General features: G+C 35.2%; 1 protein-coding gene across 2 annotated transcripts in view; it reads left to right on the top strand.

Annotated features, from left to right (window-relative positions):
- The window catches only part of FBXO11 (F-box protein 11), a 124755-nt gene that overhangs the window by 63550 nt on the left and 36802 nt on the right, over nt 1-24403 (top strand). For both annotated transcript variants that reach the window (XM_077134167.1, XM_077134166.1), the window contains exons 2-11: nt 12291-12418; nt 12563-12644; nt 13060-13204; nt 14596-14725; nt 15356-15439; nt 15519-15651; nt 16784-16890; nt 16976-17087; nt 17177-17283; nt 17372-17509. In XM_077134167.1, the coding sequence (XP_076990282.1) occupies nt 12311-12418; nt 12563-12644; nt 13060-13204; nt 14596-14725; nt 15356-15439; nt 15519-15651; nt 16784-16890; nt 16976-17087; nt 17177-17283; nt 17372-17509 (1146 nt within the window). In that variant the 5' untranslated portion in view covers nt 12291-12310. The remainder of the gene's footprint in view (nt 1-12290; nt 12419-12562; nt 12645-13059; nt 13205-14595; nt 14726-15355; nt 15440-15518; nt 15652-16783; nt 16891-16975; nt 17088-17176; nt 17284-17371; nt 17510-24403) is intronic.

The following is a 24403-nucleotide window of genomic DNA, read 5'->3' as shown; positions in this document are numbered from 1 at the left end:
AGTCTTGCTGTTTCCTTTCCCATAAGACTGAACTAAGAAAAAGCAGTTCTGGAAATTTCTGAACTTCATGTGAAATAAGACTAGGAACAGACTAAATTGTTTTATTTTAAGCTGTGAGCCTATGATGTCTTGTTTCCCATTGTTATGCTATACAATTAAATATTAATTCCCATTAATTCCCAATGTTATACTACACAATTAAGAATCAATTCATACTTTCAGGTCATATTTTACTCAAAGTGAAATTGTGTAGTATAACATATATACAAAGTAATGAAATAAAAAAGCAATAGTTTTCAAAACACTCTTCAACAAGTAGTTACAGGACAGATCCCAGAGTTTGTCATGGGCTACCATATGATCCTCTCACATTTTTCCTTCTAGCTGCTCCAAAATATAGGAGGCTAGAAAGCTTAAATATTTTTTATCATCACAATCGACTTTTTTTCCTTTTTTTTTTGTAAAAAACAACATATGTACAAAAAGCAGTAAATTTCAAAGTGCAGCACCACGATTAGTTTCAGAACATATTTCAGCGTTTGACCTGGGTTACTATTCCATAATTTTAGGTTTTTACTTCTAGCTGCTCTAATATACTGGAGACTAAAAGAGATATCAATTTAATCATTCAGCATTCATACTCATTTGTTAAATCCTATCTTTTCTGTATAACTCCACCATCACCTTTGATCTTTCTATCCTTCTCTTTAGGGGTCTTTGGGCTATGGCCATTCTAACTTTTGCATATTGGAAGGGTCTGTCACTAATATAGGGTAGGAAGACGGAACTATCTGATGTTCTGGGGAGGCTGGGCCCTCTAGGTTTCATGACTTATCTGGACCAGGGACCATTCTGGAGGTTGTAAGTTTCTGGAAAGTTAACTCTAGTGCATGGAATTTTATATTTTATGTATTGCCCTAGGTGTTCTTTAGAATTGGTTGGAATGGTTCTGGTTGAGGTTTGGCAGGTTATGATAGGTAGCAATGTCTAACTGTTATGATAGGTAGCAATATCTAACTGAAGCTTGCATAAGAGCAACCTCCAGAGTAGCCTCTTGACTCTATTTGAACTCTCTTGGCCACTGATACTTTACTACACTTCTTTTCCCACTTTTGGTCAGAATGGTATTGTTGATCCCAGGGTGCCAGGGCCAGATTCATCCCTGGAAGTCATCTACCACATCGCCAGGGAGACTTTAACCCCTCAATGTCTTGTCCCATGTAGGAGGGAGGCAATGATTTCACTTGCAGAGTTGCGCTTAGAGAAAGTGAGGCCACATCTGAGCAACAAAGAGGTCCTCCAGAAGTAACTCTTAGACATACCTGTAGGTAGTCTAAGCTTTTCCGCTCCCTGCGTAAGCTTCACAAGAGTAAGCCTCGGGATCAAGTGCATGGCCTATTGATTTGGTGTCCTTAAAGTTTGACACAGTATCAGGGGATTCTCTGATGGTAAGGTTTAATAGTTCTGTATTCGTTCTCCCATCCCTCAAGGGACTTGGCCAATATTTTTTGATTATCTGCTTAATATATTCTAGGATGTAGTCAGGCATTACAATAATCTATACAGGATTAAAGGACCTTTTCTTATTCCGGGCTCCCTGTGTTCCAGTTGCTCAAATGAGCTGTACAGATAGGTTGAGTTAGATTATGTGGTACAGAAAATTTCAGTTCCAGACCAAATAAGCCTTTTTTCCTGTCTCAAAAGAGTATGTGTGGTTCTAAAATATGGACACTGTCTTCCATACCTCTGTGTTCTGAATTAGTTTAACCCCAACCTCATTGGCTTCATTCTTATCTCTAGTTATCAGGTTATATATGTATATATAACAGCCTCTTGAAATCCAGAAATAATAACCACCACTCCACACTTTACTGTGTCTGCTGTAAAAGCTTGCAATCTAGGCCCCTGTTTTCTTATAAGCATTTTCTTAAGGAGACCATACCGTTGTTTTTGTTCCTGGTTTATTTTGCCTCACCAAATGTCCCACATGTTCATTCACATCATTGCATGCCTCATGACTTTGTTCCTTTTTGTAGCAGTACAACCTTCATTCATAAGTTACACCATCATTTGCCAATCTACTTCTCAATCAGTGCATCCTCCAGCTACCTTTATGCTCGTCATAAAAGTGGACTCATACAGTATCTATCCTTCTGTATCTGGCTTATGTCACTCTCCCTTATATCCTCAAGGCTCATCCATCTTGTCATGTGCTTCAGGACATAATTTAGTCTTACTGCTGCATATTATCCCATCGTATGTATATACCACATTTTGTTTATCCACTCGTCTGTTGATGGGCATTTGGTCTGTTTCCATCTTTGGCGATTGTGATTAATGCTGCTATGAACTTCGGTGTGCAAATATCTGTTTGTGTCATTACTTTCACCTCTTCTGGTTATATACCAAGTAGTGCTATTGCTCAGTCATAGGGCAACTTGATATTTAGTTTCCTAAGGAACTGCCAGACTGTCTTCCATAGCAGCTTCACACCTTGGGTGGTGTGCCTCTAGTACAACATTTATTATATTGTTTCCTTATCTGTTTACATATCTCATTCCTTACTAGAGCAAGTCCATCAATGTCATACCTTTATATTCATGGAGATTTGCAAATAGATGGATATTAACAAATTTTATTTGAAGAGGTATATGAATCATAACTTAGCCTTGAGTTAGGTTTGAACTTGTTAATTTGGTGATTTTAAATTAATGGTGCACTTTATATTCTGGTCAGATCAGTTTCTACTTGATTGTAAAGCTCCTTTTGAATGACATTATTGTCCAACTGAACTTGAATGAAACTTAAAAATACTAAAATGGGGTGGGCCGCGGTGGCTCAGCGGGCAAAGTGCTTGCCTGCTATGCCGGAGGACCTCGGTTCGATTCCCGGCCCCAGCCCATGTAACAAAAACGGAGAAACAAAAAATACAATAAAACAAGAAAGTGTTTAAAGATGTTTCCCTTTCTTCCTTCCTTCCTTCCTTCTATCCTTCCTTCCTTCTCTCTGTCTTAAAAAAAAAATTAAAAAAAAAAAAACAAAAAAAAAAAAACTAAAATGTCAGAAGGTAGTAACTTTTAAAATAATGTTTTCTTGTTTCTTGTTAGGAAATAATTGTACTTGTTTTCTGAGTCTTGTCACTTGAGTGTCCCAAACTCAAACTCAAAATCTCCAAACCTGAGCTCATCCTTTTTTCCTCCGTATTTCCTCTCTCAGCCTTTAGTGGTCCCTGTCTTACTACATGGCACCACTAACCATGGGGTTGCCTGAATCAGTATTGTTCCTGGCTCCAATCTCTTCTTCACTCCTACCCATATCCAGTCAGTCCCCAGTTTTACAAATTTACCTTGTAAATGTAGTCACACCTATTCAGTTTTTCCATTTCTATTAACATTAGTTCAAGCCATCTTCCACTCTTAATTGTATTACTGCCATGGCCTCCTACCTGGAGTCTCCCGCTCGTCTTCCATCATGAGTGCTGTCCATTTCCAATTGTTTTTACATTGTTTGGGTGATCTTTCTAAAAAACAGATCAGAACATGTTACTGTCCTATTTTAAAGCCCATCAGTGGCTTCCATTGCCTTCAAGATAAAATCCAAATTATTTAAAGTATTTATAGCACCCTTCATAATCTGGCCTTTGCTGCATAGTACAATCAAATGGAGCAATGCACATTCCTTGAGGCCTGTGTTGGAGGTGAACACCTTCAGGTCCTTCTGTTTGATTGACTCGCAGTTATCATTCAGTTCTCATGTTGGACTTTATACAAGAAACCTTCAGTCATACCCAATGTCAATTGAATTGGATGTTCTGGTATGTTCCCATAATACTTTTTGCTTATCGTTACTTCAGCATATGTGACACGGTGTATTATTGTGGTCCCTGTGTAATTGTCAGTGTCTCTCTAAAGTTCTCAGAGAACAAGTACCATATTCTGTTTGGTTGATCTGTATTTCACTGGTCCCTAACATGGTGCCTGACCAATTCAGTAATTCATTCTTTATTCATTCTCCAGATATTTGTTGAGCATACTTTAAACCAGGCAAGTTAGAATGCATAGGACAGAATTTATTCTGTGGAAGTGAAGCCTTATATGACATTCAGCAGTCTTTATAATGCTAGATGTAGCTTCTGAAGATTCTTATTGTTTGAAGTAGTCGGAGTGTATATTGTGTATATATTTTTCTTTAACCAGTGTTAAGATAATCCCTGTAGTTCTTGTTGTAAAACTTCAGCAGAAGTATATATGTGTGTGTGTGTGTGTGTGTGTGTGCGCGCGCTCGCACGCGCGCATAATAACTGAATGCATTAATGGGGCTATTATATAAAAATGCCCTGACTAATTTTTTTGTTTCTAACTATACATAAACTATAATTAAAAGCAAACTGATTACAACAGCTCAAGTTTTTTTTAAATCAGTTTTTTATAGTGATTTTACTTAGAAATTTTGCCTTGATTACAGTTTACTTGTGAATTTTTTTTAGTAGAGGAAAGCTGTGGTAATTGCCCAACTGTGTTAGAAACAGTTGTCAGGTATGGTTCTTTACACTGTGAGACTGGGGAACTGTTTCTAAACACACAGTTGTTAGTAGCACAGACTCGCCTAAGTTTCCAGTCTGATCTGTGACCATGGGTAAGTAATATGGAATATGTATAGTATTTGTGGGGAAAAACTTCAGGTTAGCCTATAACATGAAGTATGTAGGGTTTAAACTCTAGCCGATCAATAGTTTGCAGCAAATCTTTAAGATGATTATAAAGGTATTTATAATTATTTGTAGAGGATAAACCACTGTCCTCAGAATGGATAGGCTTAAGTTTCTTCTTTTTTTGAAATGAGTCCAAACATAAAATCTCAATAGTATTTAACACCTAAAATTTCAAAGGTCATTTTTTAAAGCAGCAAGTTTATTCTTCAGAAGACTCTACTTATCCCTGTGGTTCCTAAGAATAGTGAAGATTCTAATATATAGAATTTTATAGCAAAATCTAGAAATTATAAAACAAATGCATATTATATGTATGTATGTTTATACAACACATTTCTAAAATGTATGATACCAACTTTTTTATCCTTTAAGAGGACTTGCAGGAGTTTAATGAAAGATGTGTTAATATAGTCTAGAACTACACTGCCCGATAGAGTAGCCACTAGCCACATATGGCCATTGAACATTTAAAATATAGCTAGTCTAAATTGATATGTGCTATAAGTATTAAAAATTGCATCCTGGATATTTGAAAATTTAAGCTAAAAAAGAAAATATATCATTAATGATTTTATATTGATTACCTATCAAATATTTTAGATATATTGAGTTCAATAAAATATATTATTAACATCAATTTAACTGTCTCTTTTTACTTTGCATTTATTTGGTGCAAAATTTATATTTTAGGTAGTGCATTATCTCATTTAACTTGTATGGTCAGTTTAGTTGAATACCATATGGAATCTTGAATAGGGTGTGAGATTTTGTTGGTTTGTCCAGGTTAGTGTGGATGCCCTGACATATCCCAAAGTAATTTGGGCAGCAAATAAAGAAGTATTTGCAAAGTCCCCTTGGGAGACTGGGGAGAACAGAGGAAATGTTCAGCTTCCCCATTTGGAGAATTTCTGATATTCTCGCAAGCAGTGGGGACAACCAGATCAATAGGCTGAGCCCTCGATCTTTGGGTTTGCCCATATGAAACTTATTCTTGCAAAGGATAAGCTAAGCCTACTTAAAATTAGTCCTAAGAGTCGTCCACCCCTTCTCTAATTAAAAATATATAAAAGAAACTAGTTGAAGCCCAATTTTGCAAGTGAAATCTTTGCCCTCCCCTCTACGTGAGAGATGACAGCCAGGGGTGAAAGTCTCCCTGGCCATGTGGTAGATGACTCCCAGGAATGAATCTGGCCCTGACACCATGGGATCAACATTTCCATCCTGACCAAAAGTGGGAAAAGAAGTGTAGCTAATAAAGTACTAGTGGCCGAGAGAGTTCAAATAGAGTGGAGAGGGTACTCTGGAGGTTGCTCTTATGCAAGCGTCAGTTAAATATTGCTACCTATCATAATCTGCCAAACCCCAACCAGGACCATTCCATCCAATTCTAAAGAAACCTAGGGCGAAACATATAAAATTCTACAAGGGTTCCATGCAATAGAGTAACTTTTCAGAAACCTACAATCTCCAGAAGGGTCCCTGGTCCAGAGAAGTATTGAAACCTAGAGGGCCAAACCTCTCCAGAACATCAGATAGTTCCATCTTCCTACCCCGTATTAGTGACAGACCCTTCCAACATGCAAAAGTTAGAATGGCCATAGCCCAGAGACCCCTAAAGAGAAGGATAGAAAGATCAAAGGTGATGGTGGAGTTATACAAAAAAGATAGAATTTAACAAATGAATATGAATGCTGAAGGATTAAATCGGTATCTCTTTTAGTCTCAGGTATTTTAGAGCAAAAGCCTAAATTGTGCGATTGTAACCCATGTCAAATGCTGAAATATGTTCTACAACTAATCGTGGTGCCGTGCTTTGGAATTTATTGCTTTTTTGTACATATGTTGTTTTTATATGAAAAGGAAAATAAGTTGATTGTGATGATAAAAAAATATTTAAGCCTTCTAGCCTCCTATATTTTGGAGCAGCTAGAAGGTTTTCCTGGAATCTGTCCTGTAACTACTTGTTGAAGAGTGCTTTGGAAACGATTGCTTTTTTACTTCTTAGCTTTGTATATATGTTATACTATACAATTAAAAAGTTAAAAAAAAAAAAAAAAGGAGGCATGACACCAAATTTCTGGATCTAGTATGCTAAAAAGAGAAAAACCTAGGAAAAGTCACTTTTATAGAAGAAATGAAGACCTGCAGGAATAAAAGAGACTAATTGAACAACACAATTGGCATTCTTGATATTTTGGACACTAAAATACAGGTTGTACGTGTTCTTTTCAAACACGTGGGACATTTATAGAAATACACCCACATGTTAGACCACAAAGGGAAGGTTTCACAAATTTCCAAGCAAGATACCACACCAGCAACATTTTCTGACTGTAGTGTGGTACGTGGAAAACCTTTACTTGGCTTTCCAAATTTCATTTGAAAGTGATGTTGAGAGCATGCATTTGAATAAAATAATAATAGATAAAACATTTATTGAATACTTAATACAAGCCAGGCACACTACTGTTTTCAGTGTGATTTTATTTAGTCGGCAGTCCTGTGAATTATACGTTGCTAATTACCATCTTTAATAGATAAAAAAGGTTTGTGCTTAAAATATTAATTTGCCCAAGGTCTCTCGATTGGAAAATCTCTGTGTTTAAGTTACACTTATTAAAGCCCCCACTTTTTTTTTTAATTGATAAGATCAAACAACATACAAAATCAAACATTATTAACATATGAACATTCCATACTTGGCGTGCAAATCAGTGGTTCACAATATCATCGCATAGTTGTACATTCATCTCCATGATCATTTCTCAGAACATTTGCATCACTCCAGAAAAAGTAACAAAAACAGAAGAAACTTATACATACCATACCCTTTACCCCTCCCTCTCATTGACCACTAGTATTTCCTTCTTCCCAGTTTATTTTAACGTTTGTTCCCCCTATATTTATTTGTTTTTAATCCATATTTTTTACACATCTTTCCATACTGTAGATAAAAGGAGCATCTGAACAGGGTTTTCACAGTCACACAGTCACATTGCGAAAGCTGTATCATTATACAATCATCTTAATGAAATGTGTGAAGCCCCCACTTTTTTTTTTGTCGTGGGCAGGCACCGGGAAACAAATCCAGGTCTCTGTCTGGCAGGTGAGAATTCCACCACTGAGCCACCTTCACACCACCCGACCCCACTTTTTAAACCTTTGTTATTATAAAATATGACCAGAGAAAACCAGATAAACAGTGGATTATTATTAAGGCATTACCCTTGTAATACCAGTAGATCAAGAAATAGAAACTTTGCCTTCATGTGCCCTATTTCAAGTATTAACCCCTTTCCCACTAAAAAAAAAAAAAGATTTTTTTGATCATTTTTTTGTAATTTAGTACCAAAGTAGAATTTTTTTTCTTGCACTTTAAGGTAGCTTATTTGATTATTATCTCTGCCCATAAAACACTTTCTTACATTCAGAAGACTTCCCCCAACCCCGCCTCAGATATGAGCCTAGGAGGCCTGAGATAGGATTGGAAGGCATGAATTCAAATTTCAATCAGTGCCCTTCACATCTTTTCCACCAAGGATTGTCAAAGCTTTCTTTCTCCTCCTGGCCATTTAGTAATAAATAATACCCTTTGAAGGATTCTGAAAGAACTAGCCTAATGGCAGAAGGGAGAGCTCCCCAAGAGAGACATTCTTGCACATCGTAGCTGCCATTGCTACATCTCCAAAGGCCTGTTACAGTTCAGAGAAAGCACCCGGGCTTCCTCCATTGGAGATTGGCTCTGGAAGTTGCAGTATATCCAGGCCTTGGGCCTGACAACGGATGTCCTGGCTTTCCACATTCTGGACCATTTGCATGAACTATTGTCTTGCTTTGGGCAGTCCAGTAGGATGACACGTGACTAGCGAGTGGCCGTGAACCACCCTTCAACTGAATGTAAGGTGCAGTCATGCACCTCAATGAGGTGAAGGTTAGCATCTCAGCGGCTCAAGATGTGATCCTCCTGGTCCTCTTTCATGTAAAATACCAGTGGAGCATTAAAGTTTTCAGGCACAATCCACAATTTTTATACATTGCTTCATTCTGAATCGAAATAGAGACAAATTCAAGCTCCAGACACACGGCAATTTACATAAAAGGAACTTGGAAAAAGGAGAGGCTCGTACCTGTGTTAAATATAAGCAATTAACCACACCTCTTGGACCACCTTAGGGAGAAGTTCTCATTCCCTGTGGCTCCTATCAAGAAAATCCATTCCAAGTAATTCTTAAAGAGTATACCTAGTTAGGTTAACTTCTTCCCTGTTGTTTTTCCTGTGTAATTTATTTGTTGAAGAAACTGGTAGTTTGACTTGTATTATTTCCTACAGGTTTGATCTGATTCTGGTTTGGTATTTTTGTCAGACTTTATAGGTGGTGGTAATAGCAATTTCTGTATGTCTGGTTGTTTTTCTTTTTGTGATGTTAAGAATTATTGATATTGCCAATCCAGTAATTCATTAGAGATTGCAGAATTGTGATTTCTCTAATTTTGTTATTTATTCTTCTTACAAATATCAGTATGAACTCAGGGATTTAGATATAATTTCTTTCAATCCATTAGAGATACCCTTACTGATGCTCAAATTGTCCCATCTTTGGCCAGTGGGAGCCTCTTCAAATTGGCTCCTTGCACTTGTGGAATTTATATTTTAGTGAATATATGAATATATAAGCATATGTGTGTATATCCTTTAAAACATAGTTGTTTACATAGTAAACCTATTGTTGTATTTATTTTGTGTTTTTTTTCACCTACTATATATTGGAAGATACCTCCATGTCAGTCTAGACAGAACTGTCTTTTATTTTTTAATGACTGACTAATAGTCCATGATACTGCTATACCATAGTTGTATTTAATAAATCCTTCTTTATGGACATTTAGATTATACGGTGCAGTGAGTTTCTTCGTGCATAACTACTTTACCTGCATATATGAATATGGCTGCAGGATCAGTTCCCAGAAATGGAGTGGCTAAGGAATAGCTAATGCTCAGTTGCCCTCCATTGAGCAATTAAGGACCATTTTTTCCCCTCATATTATTGGATGATACTAGTGTGTTATTAAACTTTTGACCTTTTCTAATCAGTTAGTTAAAAATGATCATCCTTCATGCATCTATGTGATGATGTTAAGAATTACTGATTGCATATGTAGAATGGAATGATTTCTAAATGTTGTGTTAATTTCTTTTTTTTCTTTAATTAATAAAAAAATGATCATCTTATTATAGCTTCAGTTTATATTTCATTTGTATTTCCTTAATTCTGAACTGCCTGTTCATTGCTTGGCCCAAAAGTCTATTGAATTGTTGATGTTTTCTATAATAAGGAAATTACCCCTTTATGGTATGTGTTACAGGTATTTTTCCCCATTCTTTTACTTATTATTTTTTTTATGGGCAGGCACCAGGAATCGAACCATGGCAGGCAAGAATTCTACCTGCTGAACCACCATGGCCTGCCCTTTTAATAACGTTCCTTGAATCCATCAGGCATGGGGTCTCTCTCTCTCTTTTTTTTTTTTCATGGGCAGGTATCGGGAATCGAACCCTGGTCTCCAGCATGGCAGGCAAGAAATTCTTTTACTTTTTAAAAAAATTTTGTTTATGGTTATCTTCCAAGCAGAATTTTTTAAATTTTATATGTTACTCAAATTTATTAATTAAAAAAAAAATCCAAACTTAGAAAAGAGTTAGGAAGACAATACAGAGAAGTTGAATTTTTCCCCCTGAACTCTTCAAGAGTATATTGCCAATCTGATGCCCTCTTACCCTGTAAAATTGTGGTGTATATTTTCTATGAATAAGGATATTTTTCCTAACTAACCATACTACACCTATTACAATCAGGAAATTATCATTGAAACATTATTATAACCTGATCTTTTTTAGGCCATGTTCGAGTTTCACTAATAGTCCTGATAACATCCTTTTAGCAAAAAGATCCAGTTCAGAATCATATTATATATCTCTAGTCACCTTTAATCCTCAGTTTCATCTTGACTTTCATGACTTTGACAGTTTTAAAGATTGCAAGTCTGTTATTCTGGAGAAGAAATTAGGACAAATTTAACTTTATCTGATGCAACTGCCTAATTTGAATCAGTTTATGCATCTTTTTAGGAATATCAAAGAAATGATGCTGTGGTTTTATTATTACATGACGTCAGTTGACACTCAGTTTCAATTTGTCCTGTTAATCATGCTGTTATTTGATCACATGATCAAAGGAGTAGCTGATTGGCATCTCTGCTATGGAGTTATTCTTTTTCCCTTTGAGCTTACTTGCTTTCTGGTGAAATACTTTGAATACGTTCATTTGTGTCTTTATATCAGTATGGATTTATGGCTTTCTGTGTTATTTTTAGGTTATGATCTTTTACTATCATTGTTAATTTTGATGCTACAAAGCAGTTCTGCCTATAGAAGCCTCTTCAGGCTACCTTCTATGCCCTTTAACATTTTCTCATCATGCCTTAAGCACTTTCTTACTTTCTTGCACAAGATATTCCAGTCCCATTTTGTGTGTCCATGATTCAGCCCTGGAATTGCCATTTCTCCAGAAAGCCCTCATTCTTTTTATGGAAAATGGTATTCAGAAACCCAGATCTGATTGCTAGGTATGTGTCTTTCTATTACAGGGTCATTGCTTTGCTTCTAGGCTTTGTCAGTAGACAGAGCTAGGGAATATAGGTACATGCTCACTCTTACATTGACACATTTATGTCTTTCTATTTCTATATTTATCTGTATGTTGAATACCATGAGTTAACACTGATACCTCTAATTCCAGTCCAGTACCATTGGGTTAATCTAGCTTCCTCATTTATCATATTTATAAACCCCTTCTCTGACAGTGAGAAACCTGGCTTCCTTTATCTTATTCATTCATTCATTCATTCAATCAATTCCTCTGTTGTGTGTAACTAATCTTCCATCTCCTCTCCTATATTAATGCCCTTCTCTCGTGCTTAGGCTTTGATTCCCCATTCCACGTCTGCCCATCCCATCTGCCATTAGACTTTCTTTTAACTCCTCTTGAGCTCCAGTATCCTTGTGCCAGACCACCTTCTTCAGACGCCCTCTTCTGGTATCTGGTAGCCTGATGCTCTGATACTCTGTATTGAGCTGCCCGTCTCCATCAATAACCAACTCACTCCACTGCCCTTCTTGCTCTGTCTGTACTCTGACTGCACAGTATCTGCCCTCGGTACTCCACTCCCCTTGTTAAGTGGACCCTCCTCACTTCCTTTTTTTTTTTTTTTAATAATGCCTTCCAAGTTTTGGACCATAGCTTGAGAGAGATCCATTTTAACATTATAAAAGATAATTTCCCTTGGTTTCTTATTGATTTTATAGTTTCTTTTTATGTGTATATGATATATTTGGAATTTATTTTGAAGTAAGTGAAATAGAAATTCAATTTTTCTTTCAAATAGTTATTCATGTGGCTAGAATTTTTATCCCTGCCCCCAAAATGAAGTAATTTGAAGTTTTTGAAAAGTTCACTGCATCCATCCATAGAGCTTTTGTAAAAAATGGATGTCATTTTTCTTATTACTTTATTTATAACAGATGATGATGTACCTGCAGATATGGTTGCAGAAGAATCAGGTCCTGGTGCACAAAATAGTCCATACCAACTTCGTAGAAAAACTCTTTTGCCGAAAAGAACAGCGTGTCCTACAAAGAGCAGTATGGAGGTAAGTTAAATCTAATTGCATTTCATTTTGTAATGAAAGAATTTTTAGGAAACAAAAAAGAAATTGTCATCATTTTTTTAAAGAATAATGAGTATGCATGGTAAAAATATTTGCTTAGTTTTCATTTTGCTTTTATTTTTGAAGGGTGCCTCAACTTCAGCTACAGAAAACTTCGGTCATCGTGCAAAACGTGCAAGAGTGTCTGGAAAATCACAAGAACTATCAGGTATTTCATATTGGAAAACAAAGGAATAGGGTAAAATAATTTTTTAAGTGTTGTTTGATACCAAAGAAATAAAATAGGAAAATGTAATTAACTGATTATTATAGGATTGAGAAAATAATTACTAGTAGAATATACATTAGAACTCTGATTTCTCCCTCTTTTACTGTTATATAAAAAATATCTTTATATAACCAGTTGCTGAGATGGTATATAACAGCTAAAAGAAAGAACTCTTGTTAAATCAAGATAAAGGGAGATAAATGTGTCATTTGCGAAAGCAAAATGCTGAGAAAATGATTGCCATCAAATAATAGAAGCTACTTATTAAACACAATAAAAGCCATCTCTATAAATAACGGAGTAAGTCATTGCTAGTTTGATAAATTGTTTATATTGTTTGTTAATCTCTTTATAGCAGCACCTGCTGAACAGTATCTTCAGGAAAAACTGCCAGATGAAGTAGTTCTAAAAATCTTCTCTTACTTGCTGGAACAGGATCTTTGTAGAGCAGCTTGTGTGTGTAAACGCTTCAGTGAGCTTGCTAATGATCCAATTCTGTGGTAAGTGAAAATCTATTTCATATTTTCTTGAGATATATTGTTTGCTGCCCAAAATGCTAACGATATGGTAGAGGAATTGAAGTGTGAATTGGTAGTTATAATTGAACAGTTGAGACAAAATTAAAATGCTTGTAAATGCATAGTACTTTCATACTATTTATCAGTTGATAGCAACTAAATGATTATGGGAAATATTATTCATTTAGTTATTTTTCACTAACAGACCCAAATCTAATGTAAAATAATTAATGAATTAAATCTAATAGTTTAATGAGAGTATAAATTTTGTCTGTCAATTTCAGAAAACAATTTGACAGTTGTTTTCAACAACTTTAAAATAAGTATGCCATTTGACCCAGTAATTCATTTCTGAAAAAAATTTTTATCTTATGTATAAGCTTTTCATAAGAGCATGATGAATAATAGAGAAAAATTAGAACTCTGATATCCAGCAATAAGTAAGTAGATGAAGTAAATGATGTTATGTACTTGGAGGATTGTTATATAGCAATAGTGACTTTTACAAAAGCTTTTAACAATATGGAAAAAGGTTATGTTATAAAGGGTAAAAAAAAAGAGGGAAAATGTAAAGCATATGCTATATAATCATAACTATAATTAAGGAAGCCATCTATTAAAAAACTGGAAAGAAATATAGTAAACTGTTAATAGTGAATATATTGTAACTGTAGGTTATCTATTTTTCCAAGAGTTATATTTATTATTTTTTATGGTAAAAATACAGTACAGGCGGGCCGCGGTGGCTCAGCGGGCAAAGTGCTTGCCTGCTATGCCGGAGGACCTCGGTTCGATTCCCGGCCCCAGCCCATGTAACAAAAACGGAGAAACAGAATACAATAAAACAAGAAAATGTTTAAAAATGTTTCCCTTTCTTCCTTCCTTCCTTCCTTCTATCCTTCCTTCCTTCCTTCTCTCTGTCTTTCCTTTAAAAAAAAAAAAAAAAAAAAAAATACAGTACACCTCAAAGAAGAAAAATTATGTCAGAAAGAAATAAGAATGAAGAATAGAAAAAGAAAGCATTTATTTGTACAAGAAATGATAATAGATTCTATTATACCAATTCTAAGATATGATTATTCTTGATAGGATGTAAATGGACTAAAAGTTAAGAAAGATTTAAACTTAATTCTGTTAAAAATCTTCATTTTAAATAATATTGGCATTTTTTCCAAAATAAATTTTGAAGAAATTGATATTTTTATTCTTTTAGGAGAACCATTTTTCATATGCAGTTATATTGTTTTAACCAAAATCTATTTTCCTATTTTAAATTAAGCTTAGAAGGCCTTAAGTAATTGTTACAGCTGTTTAAAACTTTATTAATCCGATGGCATTCAGTGAAGAATTATGTCATTCTTTTCCCCCTTCAGGAAACGATTATACATGGAAGTGTTCGAATATACCCGCCCTATGATGCATCCTGAACCTGGTAAATTCTACCAGATTAATCCAGAAGAATATGAACATCCAAATCCTTGGAAAGAGAGTTTCCAGCAGTTGGTATGAAGAATAAATGAAAATGCTGATTTTCATTTGCAGATAAAAGCTCCTTTCTTATAAAGTATACTTAAACTCAAGAATAGATTTTTTAAATAAGCCAATGAATATTTATCAGCCAACAGAATAGTCAGCATTTCTTTTCACTATTGACATAGTGGAATATTTTATTCAAAATATATCCAGTGGCAGTGATTTCTGTGGGTCTGTGCTTAATTTTCATATGGTCCTTTTTAACCACTGGTTCTCAGCTGGAACAATTTTGTTTCCCAGTGGATATTTGGCAAGGTCTAGAGACACTTTTGGTTATCAAGATTCTAGGGGTGGGAGGGATGACAGGTTTGGCTGATATCTGGTGGACAAAGGCCAGGGATGGTGCTAAATATCCTGCAGTGCTTAGGATAGCACCCCACAACAGAGAGTTTTCTCATCCAAAATATCAGTAGTGCTGAGATTGAGAAAGCCTGTCCTTTCTTACTAAGTGATAACCTGTTCCAGATTTTATCCTGCAGTATGGGACAAAGATGAAATAACTGAGGTTTATTAACTAAGTTATTCATATAGTGGCAAATTAAGGCTTTAGAATATAATGTTTATCTTAGTGATCAGTTTATTTTTGTTTTGACATTTTAGTATAAAGGTGCACATGTAAAGCCAGGATTTGCTGAACATTTCTACAGTAACCCTGCAAGATATAAAGGAAGAGAAAATATGTTGGTATGTTTGATTTGTTTTGTTATAAGACATAAAATGGTAATCTCTCAGTTCTGTATTGATACTTTTTTTTTTTTTGTAGTATTATGATACTATTGAAGATGCTCTTGGTGGAGTGCAGGAAGCTCATTTTGATGGACTTATCTTTGTTCATTCTGGAATATATACTGATGAATGGATATACATTGAATCACCAATCACCATGATTGGTGCAGGTATTTTGAAATGCATTGTCATTAAAATGTTCACATTTTATTTATTCATATTATTTGATTTACATGATGAGTTTTAAAATACAAGTGATTTAAAATCCATGAAAATCTACTGTTGTCATGAACCTCAATACTTTAGTGATAGGAAAAAATAGTAATGGAAATATCTTGCATATTCTATGTGAAGGAATCAAAAACATAAGAGTTGGGAAATTATAGATGTATATATTTTTAGATGTCAGTACTTTCTCCCACTGCCCTACAATCAGCCATTACAGAAAGAAAAATACTTAGTTTTATCTTTTACTTGAAAATAAAGATGTTAATGTTTTGATTGCTGTGTTTTTAATGGAATTGAAATATAACTTTATAATCTATTTTTTTTTTGTACTATTTCAGAGCTATTTTTATGGTCAAGTTTCAGAAAGTTAATTTTATGAAATACTTGTTGAACATTGATCGGTCATTTGAAGATTTCTGCTAACTGGTTTTTTAAGGAGCATTTAAAATTAGCTGTAATTATTAAGACCTAATGAAATTTCTATCTACTATGCCTTTTGCTTCCCTCCCTCATCCTTACCCTAAGTAAAGAGAGAGTTGAGGGGAAGGGGAAGTAGAAAATTGTTGCCTGATGATGTGCATTTGCTTTCTAATCTAGGCCAGTATTATAAATAAATTTAAATAAAGAATGTCTCACTTTCTCTCCTCAATCATCATCCTTGCCTTCTTCCCCAACCTGAGCCTTTTTTTCCAGTACTGCTGCTGGGGGTGATTTTGTTTCCACAGGAAACTGTTTTAAAATTTACCAATGCATTTTATATTAATACTTATATAGTATTGAATCTTACTAGAAATTTACCATGCATGGATTTATATATAATGTAATCAAATAATATCTTCTTAAATATGACTACCTTTAGTAAAGACTGATAAAACACAGTTATCTGGTATATATTAGTCCTATCTAATCACTACTAATCTTAAAAAAAAAATACCCTGCCCCAAAATAAAAATACCCAAATTAAAAACAATAAAAAAGATTTCCAGAGTATTTTTACTGATTTTAAAAAGTAGTTTTTATTTCCATTTCATTTGTCTGATAAAGGTGATATGCTCTAAAATATTTTCTCCACAGCACCTGGAAAAGTAGCAGACAAAGTTATAATTGAAAACACTAGAGATTCAACCTTTGTTTTTATGGAAGGTTCTGAGGATGCTTATGTTGGATATATGACAATAAGGGTAAGAAATCTTGGGATTTAAAATATACATGTTGAAATCATTAAAGCAACGATTGTTTATCGCAAACAAAATCTCTGTTTTCCAGTTTAACCCTGATGACAAATCTGCTCAACACCACAATGCACACCACTGCTTAGAGATAACAGTAAATTGTAGCCCTATTATCGATCACTGTATTATCCGAAGTACATGTACAGGTTAGTGTTTCTTTTATCTTTTATCATAAAGTGAGTCTCTGTGTTTTTGTCCATTAGATTTTTAAATGAAGCAATTCTTTTTCTTACAGTTGGCTCTGCAGTATGTGTTAGTGGTCAAGGAGCATGTCCCACTATCAAGCACTGTAACATCAGCGACTGTGAAAATGTTGGACTTTATATAACAGATCATGCACAGGTTTTTTTCTTTTTTTTTTTTCTTAAATTTTTTCTTTTTTAAATTTTTTAAAGCTCTCATAATGTTTATTTCTGATTAATTGTTCTAGGGAATATATGAGGATAATGAAATTTCCAATAATGCTTTAGCTGGGATTTGGGTTAAAAATCATGGAAACCCTATTATTAGACGAAATCATATTCATCATGGACGTGATGTTGGTGTGTTCACATTTGATCATGGCATGGTAAGAGTATTTATTTATAATAGAGAAAGTAGTTTCTTTATTAATTGAGTTTTATATAATTTCAGCTTTATTTTTTCATCACCAGATTTTCTGAATTGAAGAGTGTAGATGCAAAAGCATTTACAGCATTATAGTTTGAAGTCAGTGTGCCATATTCATTCTATAAATTCATGTATCTAACGTGATACTTATTAAGAAAGGTTAATTGTAGTCTTTAGGAAATTGATGAGAGCATTGAGAGGAGTAAGGTCTAATCCAGTAATTCTCAAACATATGTGGGCATAAAAATCACCCCGAAGCTCTTTGAAAATGAAAATGCCTGTACTCTACCCCAGACATACTAAATTGAGATTCTCTGAGAATGGGGTTCAGAATATACTTTTTCTGAAAATATGTACACTTTGTTTATTATACCCAGGCTCATTTGTTCCATTTGGCATTTGGAATGGATAACAGTTTGAATAGGGGCTGGTCTGAAGCCTCCTTTTATTTGAACCTGCCACGTGTAAAAGGGTATAGAGCTTAATACCCTTAAGAGGTATTAAGGAGAGGAGAATATTTCACCTAGACAAGAGAGGTTCTTGGTAGATCTGTTAACGGATATGTTAATTGCAGATTCATATAGCCAGTCATTAAAACAGATCTGGCGGGCTCCTAAAGACAGGTTTATTAGTCATTAGTTTAGGTGGTGTTATTTACTTAGAAATAATAGATTAAATTTATTTCCCCCAAATTGCCTAATCCTCATTTTTAACTAATTCTTACTGGCCTCCCTGTAAGTGTGCCAGCTAAAGATCTAATTTGGATTCATATAAGGAAGACAAGTCTGAGGGTTCATTAATCAGGATGCTATTTCCTTTGCTATAGGCAGCCCTCTCCATTCCTTCATTTGAACTTACTTCGATCTTCCTTGGAATCACTGAAACCTATCAGACTTCACTTCTGTATTTCAGTTTCAGGAATGTTTGGATTTCATCTCATGGCATTTTAGAGTAGATGCTGAGGCTCAGTCAGTATATCCATGTATCTACATTTACATTTTTAATAAGCACCATAACTGTCTAATGTAGGTTGTTTGTGAACTACACTTTGAGAAAAAAATCAGTCCCATCATTAGTTTGACTTACATTTTATTCCTTTTAAGATTTTTTTTAATATTAAAAAAACTCTGTTGGGCAGTTATGTTGGGCATTATTATGGGTGATGTTATATTTTAAGTACTGTGTAAGTTTACACAATTTTTTTTAGTTCTCTCAGGTCACTATTTCAAAATAATATTCCTTTGTCTATTCAGATGTTCTTTTCATTTAATGTCTGACTTTCTTTGAGGTAATTTACAGTCCTAGTAGGTCATTGGCAACGTTATTGTAGTAGCAAAGAGATGTGAGAGGAGATAGTGATATGGTGACAAATAGTCATGATTATGGTGAGGTCTTGTTGCTATTATATGGTGTTAAGTAAATGAATGTATGGACATTGGATTCACATGCACAGATTGTCTATCATTGGCAGACAGTTTTTATTTTCATTGTTTGTGCTTCAAACCCTAATGCACTCTCTCTTTTAAACTGAACTTAGACCATGGGGAGTACCATTTTATCAAATGCTCATAAGACCCAAATAGCTTGAAACCAATGGCAAGTGCCTGGGGTAACTGTAACCTGAGGGAAACAATTCACTTACAACTCAAACTGTGGCTTGGGCCTTTAGTTAAGAAAGCAGAATAGAAAATGACCATTTAGCCTTCTACAACTAGAAAAAAGAAATTGACGTATTGTCTATAGATTGTAGCTCTCTTTTCCAAGGATTTGGGGAGTGGCTGGGAATTATGGGAGTCTAAGCAAAGTTATAGAGGATGTTGTAACAAAAAGAATCTTAAGAATCTGCCCAACTCAGAGACCTGTTACAACTTTTTAGTTTTCGTAATGCCAGCCCTCAGCTGGCATAGTTGGTTTGTGAGCAGGTTAAGAGATTCATTAAGTGATATTAAAGAAGCTTAAGGCATGAATTGATTTTAAGGCATGCTAAATTGGTAAAGGGGATAATGCTCACAGAGTTTCTGCAAGCTGTTGGCATTGAAAAAAGACTAAGTAATCATACACATTATAAAGAAAATTTAATTTGCTAGCTATAGTTCCTAAATAGAACTATTATTTTATTTTAAAATGGAATTAAACTGTGCTGATATTTCATTGCTGTGTTTCCTCTGGGCTGTTCCCACCTTTACTCCCACAGTTACAATTCAGGTAATACATTTATGCATGCCCTTGTCTCATCCACAAATAATTTGAGGTACCGAGATAATTTTAACTTGAGTACAAGTTGATCATTTTTGTAAGACCTATGGTAATGGTCACTTATTAAAAGTCACAATAATATTTACTCTTGATCACATACCCTGATACCCCTTTTTATAAATTTGGGCTTAGAAATTTTAAAGCATTTTTTTAAATAACTCTGGGCAATGCTGTAGAAATTCCCATTAAAGATGAGTGGTGGTGTTTCTAAAGTAGTTAGTAACATTTGTAAGGGAAGGATAGAAATAAAACATATGGTGGGCCTCAGTACAAAAATGCAACATTTAGTATTGTGATACAGTCCTTCAAAAGTAACCCTTTGGTGGAATCATTGTCCCATTCCAAGTCTTCTTTTGGCTTGTCTTCTTTTTTGGTGTTGGCACCTCGTGAGTAGTAAAATGATTATCATCATCTTTATAAAATTTGCCTTTGTTTTATGTAGTTTCAAAGAATATCAGAAAAAAACAGTCAAACTAGTTTCTCTGCTATTTTCTGTCTTTAGATATAATCATATTTATTGTTTATTCTCTGAAATTATCTTTCCATTACTTTGTCTATGGTATACTTAGAATAAATTCCTGTATTCCTAAGAATAAATCAGAAAAGATTTTCTGCTTTTTTATTTTTCAGAAATTGTTTTTTAAAAATAGCACTACATGATTAGTATAAACATTCCAAGCAAGAAAGAAAAATACAAAAAAGAAAGTTAAAAAAAAAATCAGCCCCCCAAGCATGTGAATACATAGCTTTCTGTGTAGATTACTAGCCATAGTTGAGATTACAGTCATAACTATCTGTATTAATTCTTTTATTTACTCTAAATTTAGCAAAGGAAACTAAAGTCAAACCAAAAAACAAAAGTTGACTTTATTGATTTTTAGATGAATTTTTCCTCACCTTGTAGTAATTATAAAAGCTCTGTCTAGAATTTGACTCGAGTTTATATTTTTAATTGCATGTATAAACTTTAAAATATTAAATCTATGAAGAAATAAACATTATATACTTAAACCGATCTTACCCCCTATCATTTATATACTTATTTTTCTCTTGTAAAGGTTTACGACATTTCCATTCCTACAAAAAGAATAGGTATTTATGGGTATTTTAACCTGAATTGTTGCCACTTGAGAATGCCTGGGCTTTGCTGTTTTTTACTATTAATATGGTAAACTTGACTGAGTATACCATTGTGTGTGTGTGTGTGTGTGTGTGAGTGTGACATAAATTCAACATTTGAAAGAAATTCCAGGGATTCATTTTGAGAAAAATTTTTTTTATTGTGAAAAGTAATATACAAAAAAGCAGTACATTTCAAAGCACAGTGCAACAAGTAGTTATAGAACAGATTTCAGAGTTTGGCATGGGCTGCATTTCCACAATTTTAGGTTTTTCCTTCTTGCTCCTCCAAGACACCGAAAACTAAAAGAAATATCAGTGTAATGATTCAGCATTCATACTCATTTGTTAAATCCTATCTTCTCTGTTATAACTCCACCTTCTCCTTTGATCTTTTTCCCAATCTTTAGGGGTATTTGGGCTATGCCCATTCTAACTTTTTCGTGTTGGAAAGAACTGTCGATAGTATAGGATAGGGGGATGGAACTAGTTGATATTCTGGAGAGGCTAGCCCCTCTGAGTTTCAGGACTTACCTGACTTAGGTACCCATGTGGAAGTTGTAGGTTTCTGGACCGTAATCATAGCGCATGGAGCCCTTGTAGAATCTCAGATAGTGCCCTAGGTGTTCTCTAGGGTTGGCAGGTGTGGTTTTGTTTGGGGTTTGGCAAACCTTCATGATTAGCAATATCTAGCAGGAACTTGCATAAGAGTAGCCTCCTACTCTATTTGAATTCTCTCAGCCACTAATACCTTACTTGTTAAAACTGAGTATACAATTTTGATAGTACTTTCTTTCCCTCAGAATTTCATATATACCACTTTTCTACTTCTAGAATCGAGTAGAACTGAGAAGTCTAGAACATCATCCTGATTTGTTTTCTTTCTGGTGGTGATTTACTTTTCTTTACCTGAGTATCCATATATAGGTTTTACTATTGTTGAAGTTGTTTACTGTTTTTTCTATTCCATTTGTTCCTTCTTTAGAAATGTGGCTACCTTCTCTGTTTTATTGCTGTTTGTGTTCTTTTCCTTTAAGTCTTGTGTGGTTCCTCAAATCTATTTATTGTTTCTCTTACTGTCTCCATAGTCTTGTCTGTTCTTGTGTTGTTTGCTTCCAGTGTGTTTTTTATCTCTATTTTTCTTAATGGCATGTTTTGTTTTTTTTTAATGATATCTTTCTAACATACTAAAGTGAAGAGACTAGTAAAATGAATCCTCATCTACCTCACAGTTTCAACAACTATCGAGTCATGGCTAATTTTGCTTTATCTTTATCTCCTCACCCACTTCTTCCTTTCTTCTTTATTATCTGGATTATTTGGGAGCAGATCTCAGATATCATTTCATCTATAACTACTGGAGTACCTTTTTTAAATATTTTTTATTGAGATATCTTCATGCACACACAGTCCATCCAAAGTATGCAAACAGTGGCTTCACAGTATCATCACATAGTTGTGCATTCATCACCATGATCATTTTTAGAACGTTTGCATCACTCCAGAAAAAGACATAAAAAGAAAAAGAAAAAACCCATACATCTCACATGCATTATCCCTCCCTCTAATTGACTACTAAGTCACTTTGAAAAAACAAAACAAAACAAAAAATGCTGATACCAAAGCATCTGGTAAGGTAGTTAAGGCACTCAGATCAGTATGTTCTTTGGTTTCTTGCATGGTTATACCATAAGGCTCTGACATTGAGGCGAGGCTGTCATGCTCCAGCTCTCTTTCTCCACACTCTCACTCTCGTTGTCACTCTCACTCCCTGAAGGGCACTGAGGAAACCTTGTGAGGTATAAATTTGGGACACTTTGCTCTGCTGGCTTTTGTCTATGTGCTGGGGTGATTGGATGCATAGTCATTCCATTCCGGAGAACTGTGAGGTGCTGCTGGCAGTGCCCAGGACGCGGTGAGCAGGCCTCTTGCTAGATGGCTCTGGCATGTCTTGCTTGAAAGCCGCAGTTCTCTCCTGGTCAGAGTGGCCCTGAGACTGCCTAGTCCTTGGGGCCAGCGATGGGAGAGCAGCTTTAAGGGCACTCTTGCTGGACTTGGCCTAGCAAACAGCAGCCATCCGACCTGCTACTGCCTTCTCCTCCTTTGCTGCTGTGGCCAGGCTCTCCCTCCGGCTCCGAGTAACCATCATGTGGTTGCTGACACTTCGAGCTGGCTCGGCCTCGTTCTCCAAGATAGGGGTGTGGCCACTGTGGGTGGACTCATTCTCACTGTTCCCCCCCCCCCCCCCATTATTTATCCTTTTTTGTGTGTCCTTATTTTTTTACTCATCCTTCCATACTCTAGATAAAGGGAGCATCAGGCACACAAGGTTTTCACAATCACATGGTCACAGCCATATAGTTATACACTTGTCTTCAAGAATCAAGGCTACTAGAATACAGTTCAACAGTTTCAGGTACTTCTCTCTAGCCACTCCAGTATACCTAAGAGATATCTATAGAATGCATAAGAATAAACTGCCAGAAATAACCTCTCGAGTCTGTTTGAAATCTCTCTGCCACTGAAACTTTATTCTGTCTCATTTCTTTCTTTCCCCTTTTGGTCAAGAAGATTTTCTCAATCCCCTGATTCCAGGTCCCAGCTCATCCCCAGAGTCCTGTCCCATGTTGCCAGGAAGATTTACACCCCTGGGAGTCGAATACCATGTAGGGGAGAGGGCAGTGAGTTTACCTGCCAAGTTGGCTTGGAGAGAAAGGCCACATCTCTCTGGAAGTGACTCTTAGGCATAATTTTAAGTAGGCTTGGCTTCCCACTTTGCAGAAGTAAAAGGCTCAGCCTATTGAATTGGTTGTCCCACTGCTTACAAGAATATCAGAAATTCCCCAGATGGGGAAGTTTAATATTTCCTACTTTTTCCCAAGTCCCCCAAGGGGACTTGGCAAATACTTTTTTTATTCTCTGTCCAAATTACTCTGGGATGTGTATCAGGGCAACACACTAATAAACGTTAGTAACAAGATCTCACAACCTATTCAAGATTCCATGTAATTATGGTGTTCAAATAAATTGACCATACAAGTTAAATTAGATAGTGTGCTATCTAATTAGATAGAATATAAATTAGGTAGAATATAAATTTTACACCAAGTAAACATCTCTTCCTTCTTCACCAGAAGTCGATGTTTTAAAATAGAGACCATATCATCCTTTACCCTGTATTCTGATTTACCTTAGTCCTATCCAGATCAATTTCTTTCATATCTCTAGTTGAAGTCTGATCATTTTCAGTTTTTTTAACAATTGCTGTATGGGGTAATGCTGACTTTCACAGCTTTAGAGCTCTAACTCTTGAGTTTCAGATGTCACAAAAATACCCAGAGTTTCGGGGAATGACCAGGTTATACACAAATAGCTCAGTATCTCAGAATTTAGAAATAACAGTTACACCTCCAGAAAAGATGTGACTGCTGTAAGAGCTTACAGTCTAGGATCCTTTACAGTAGGTCCCAGCCTCATA

This window comes from Tamandua tetradactyla, chromosome 17 (genome assembly GCF_023851605.1).
Source record: "Tamandua tetradactyla isolate mTamTet1 chromosome 17, mTamTet1.pri, whole genome shotgun sequence".
NCBI classification, from domain to species: Eukaryota; Metazoa; Chordata; class Mammalia; order Pilosa; family Myrmecophagidae; genus Tamandua; species Tamandua tetradactyla.
Note: the sequence above shows the minus strand (reverse complement) of the source record. Positions and strands in the feature narration are given on the sequence as shown.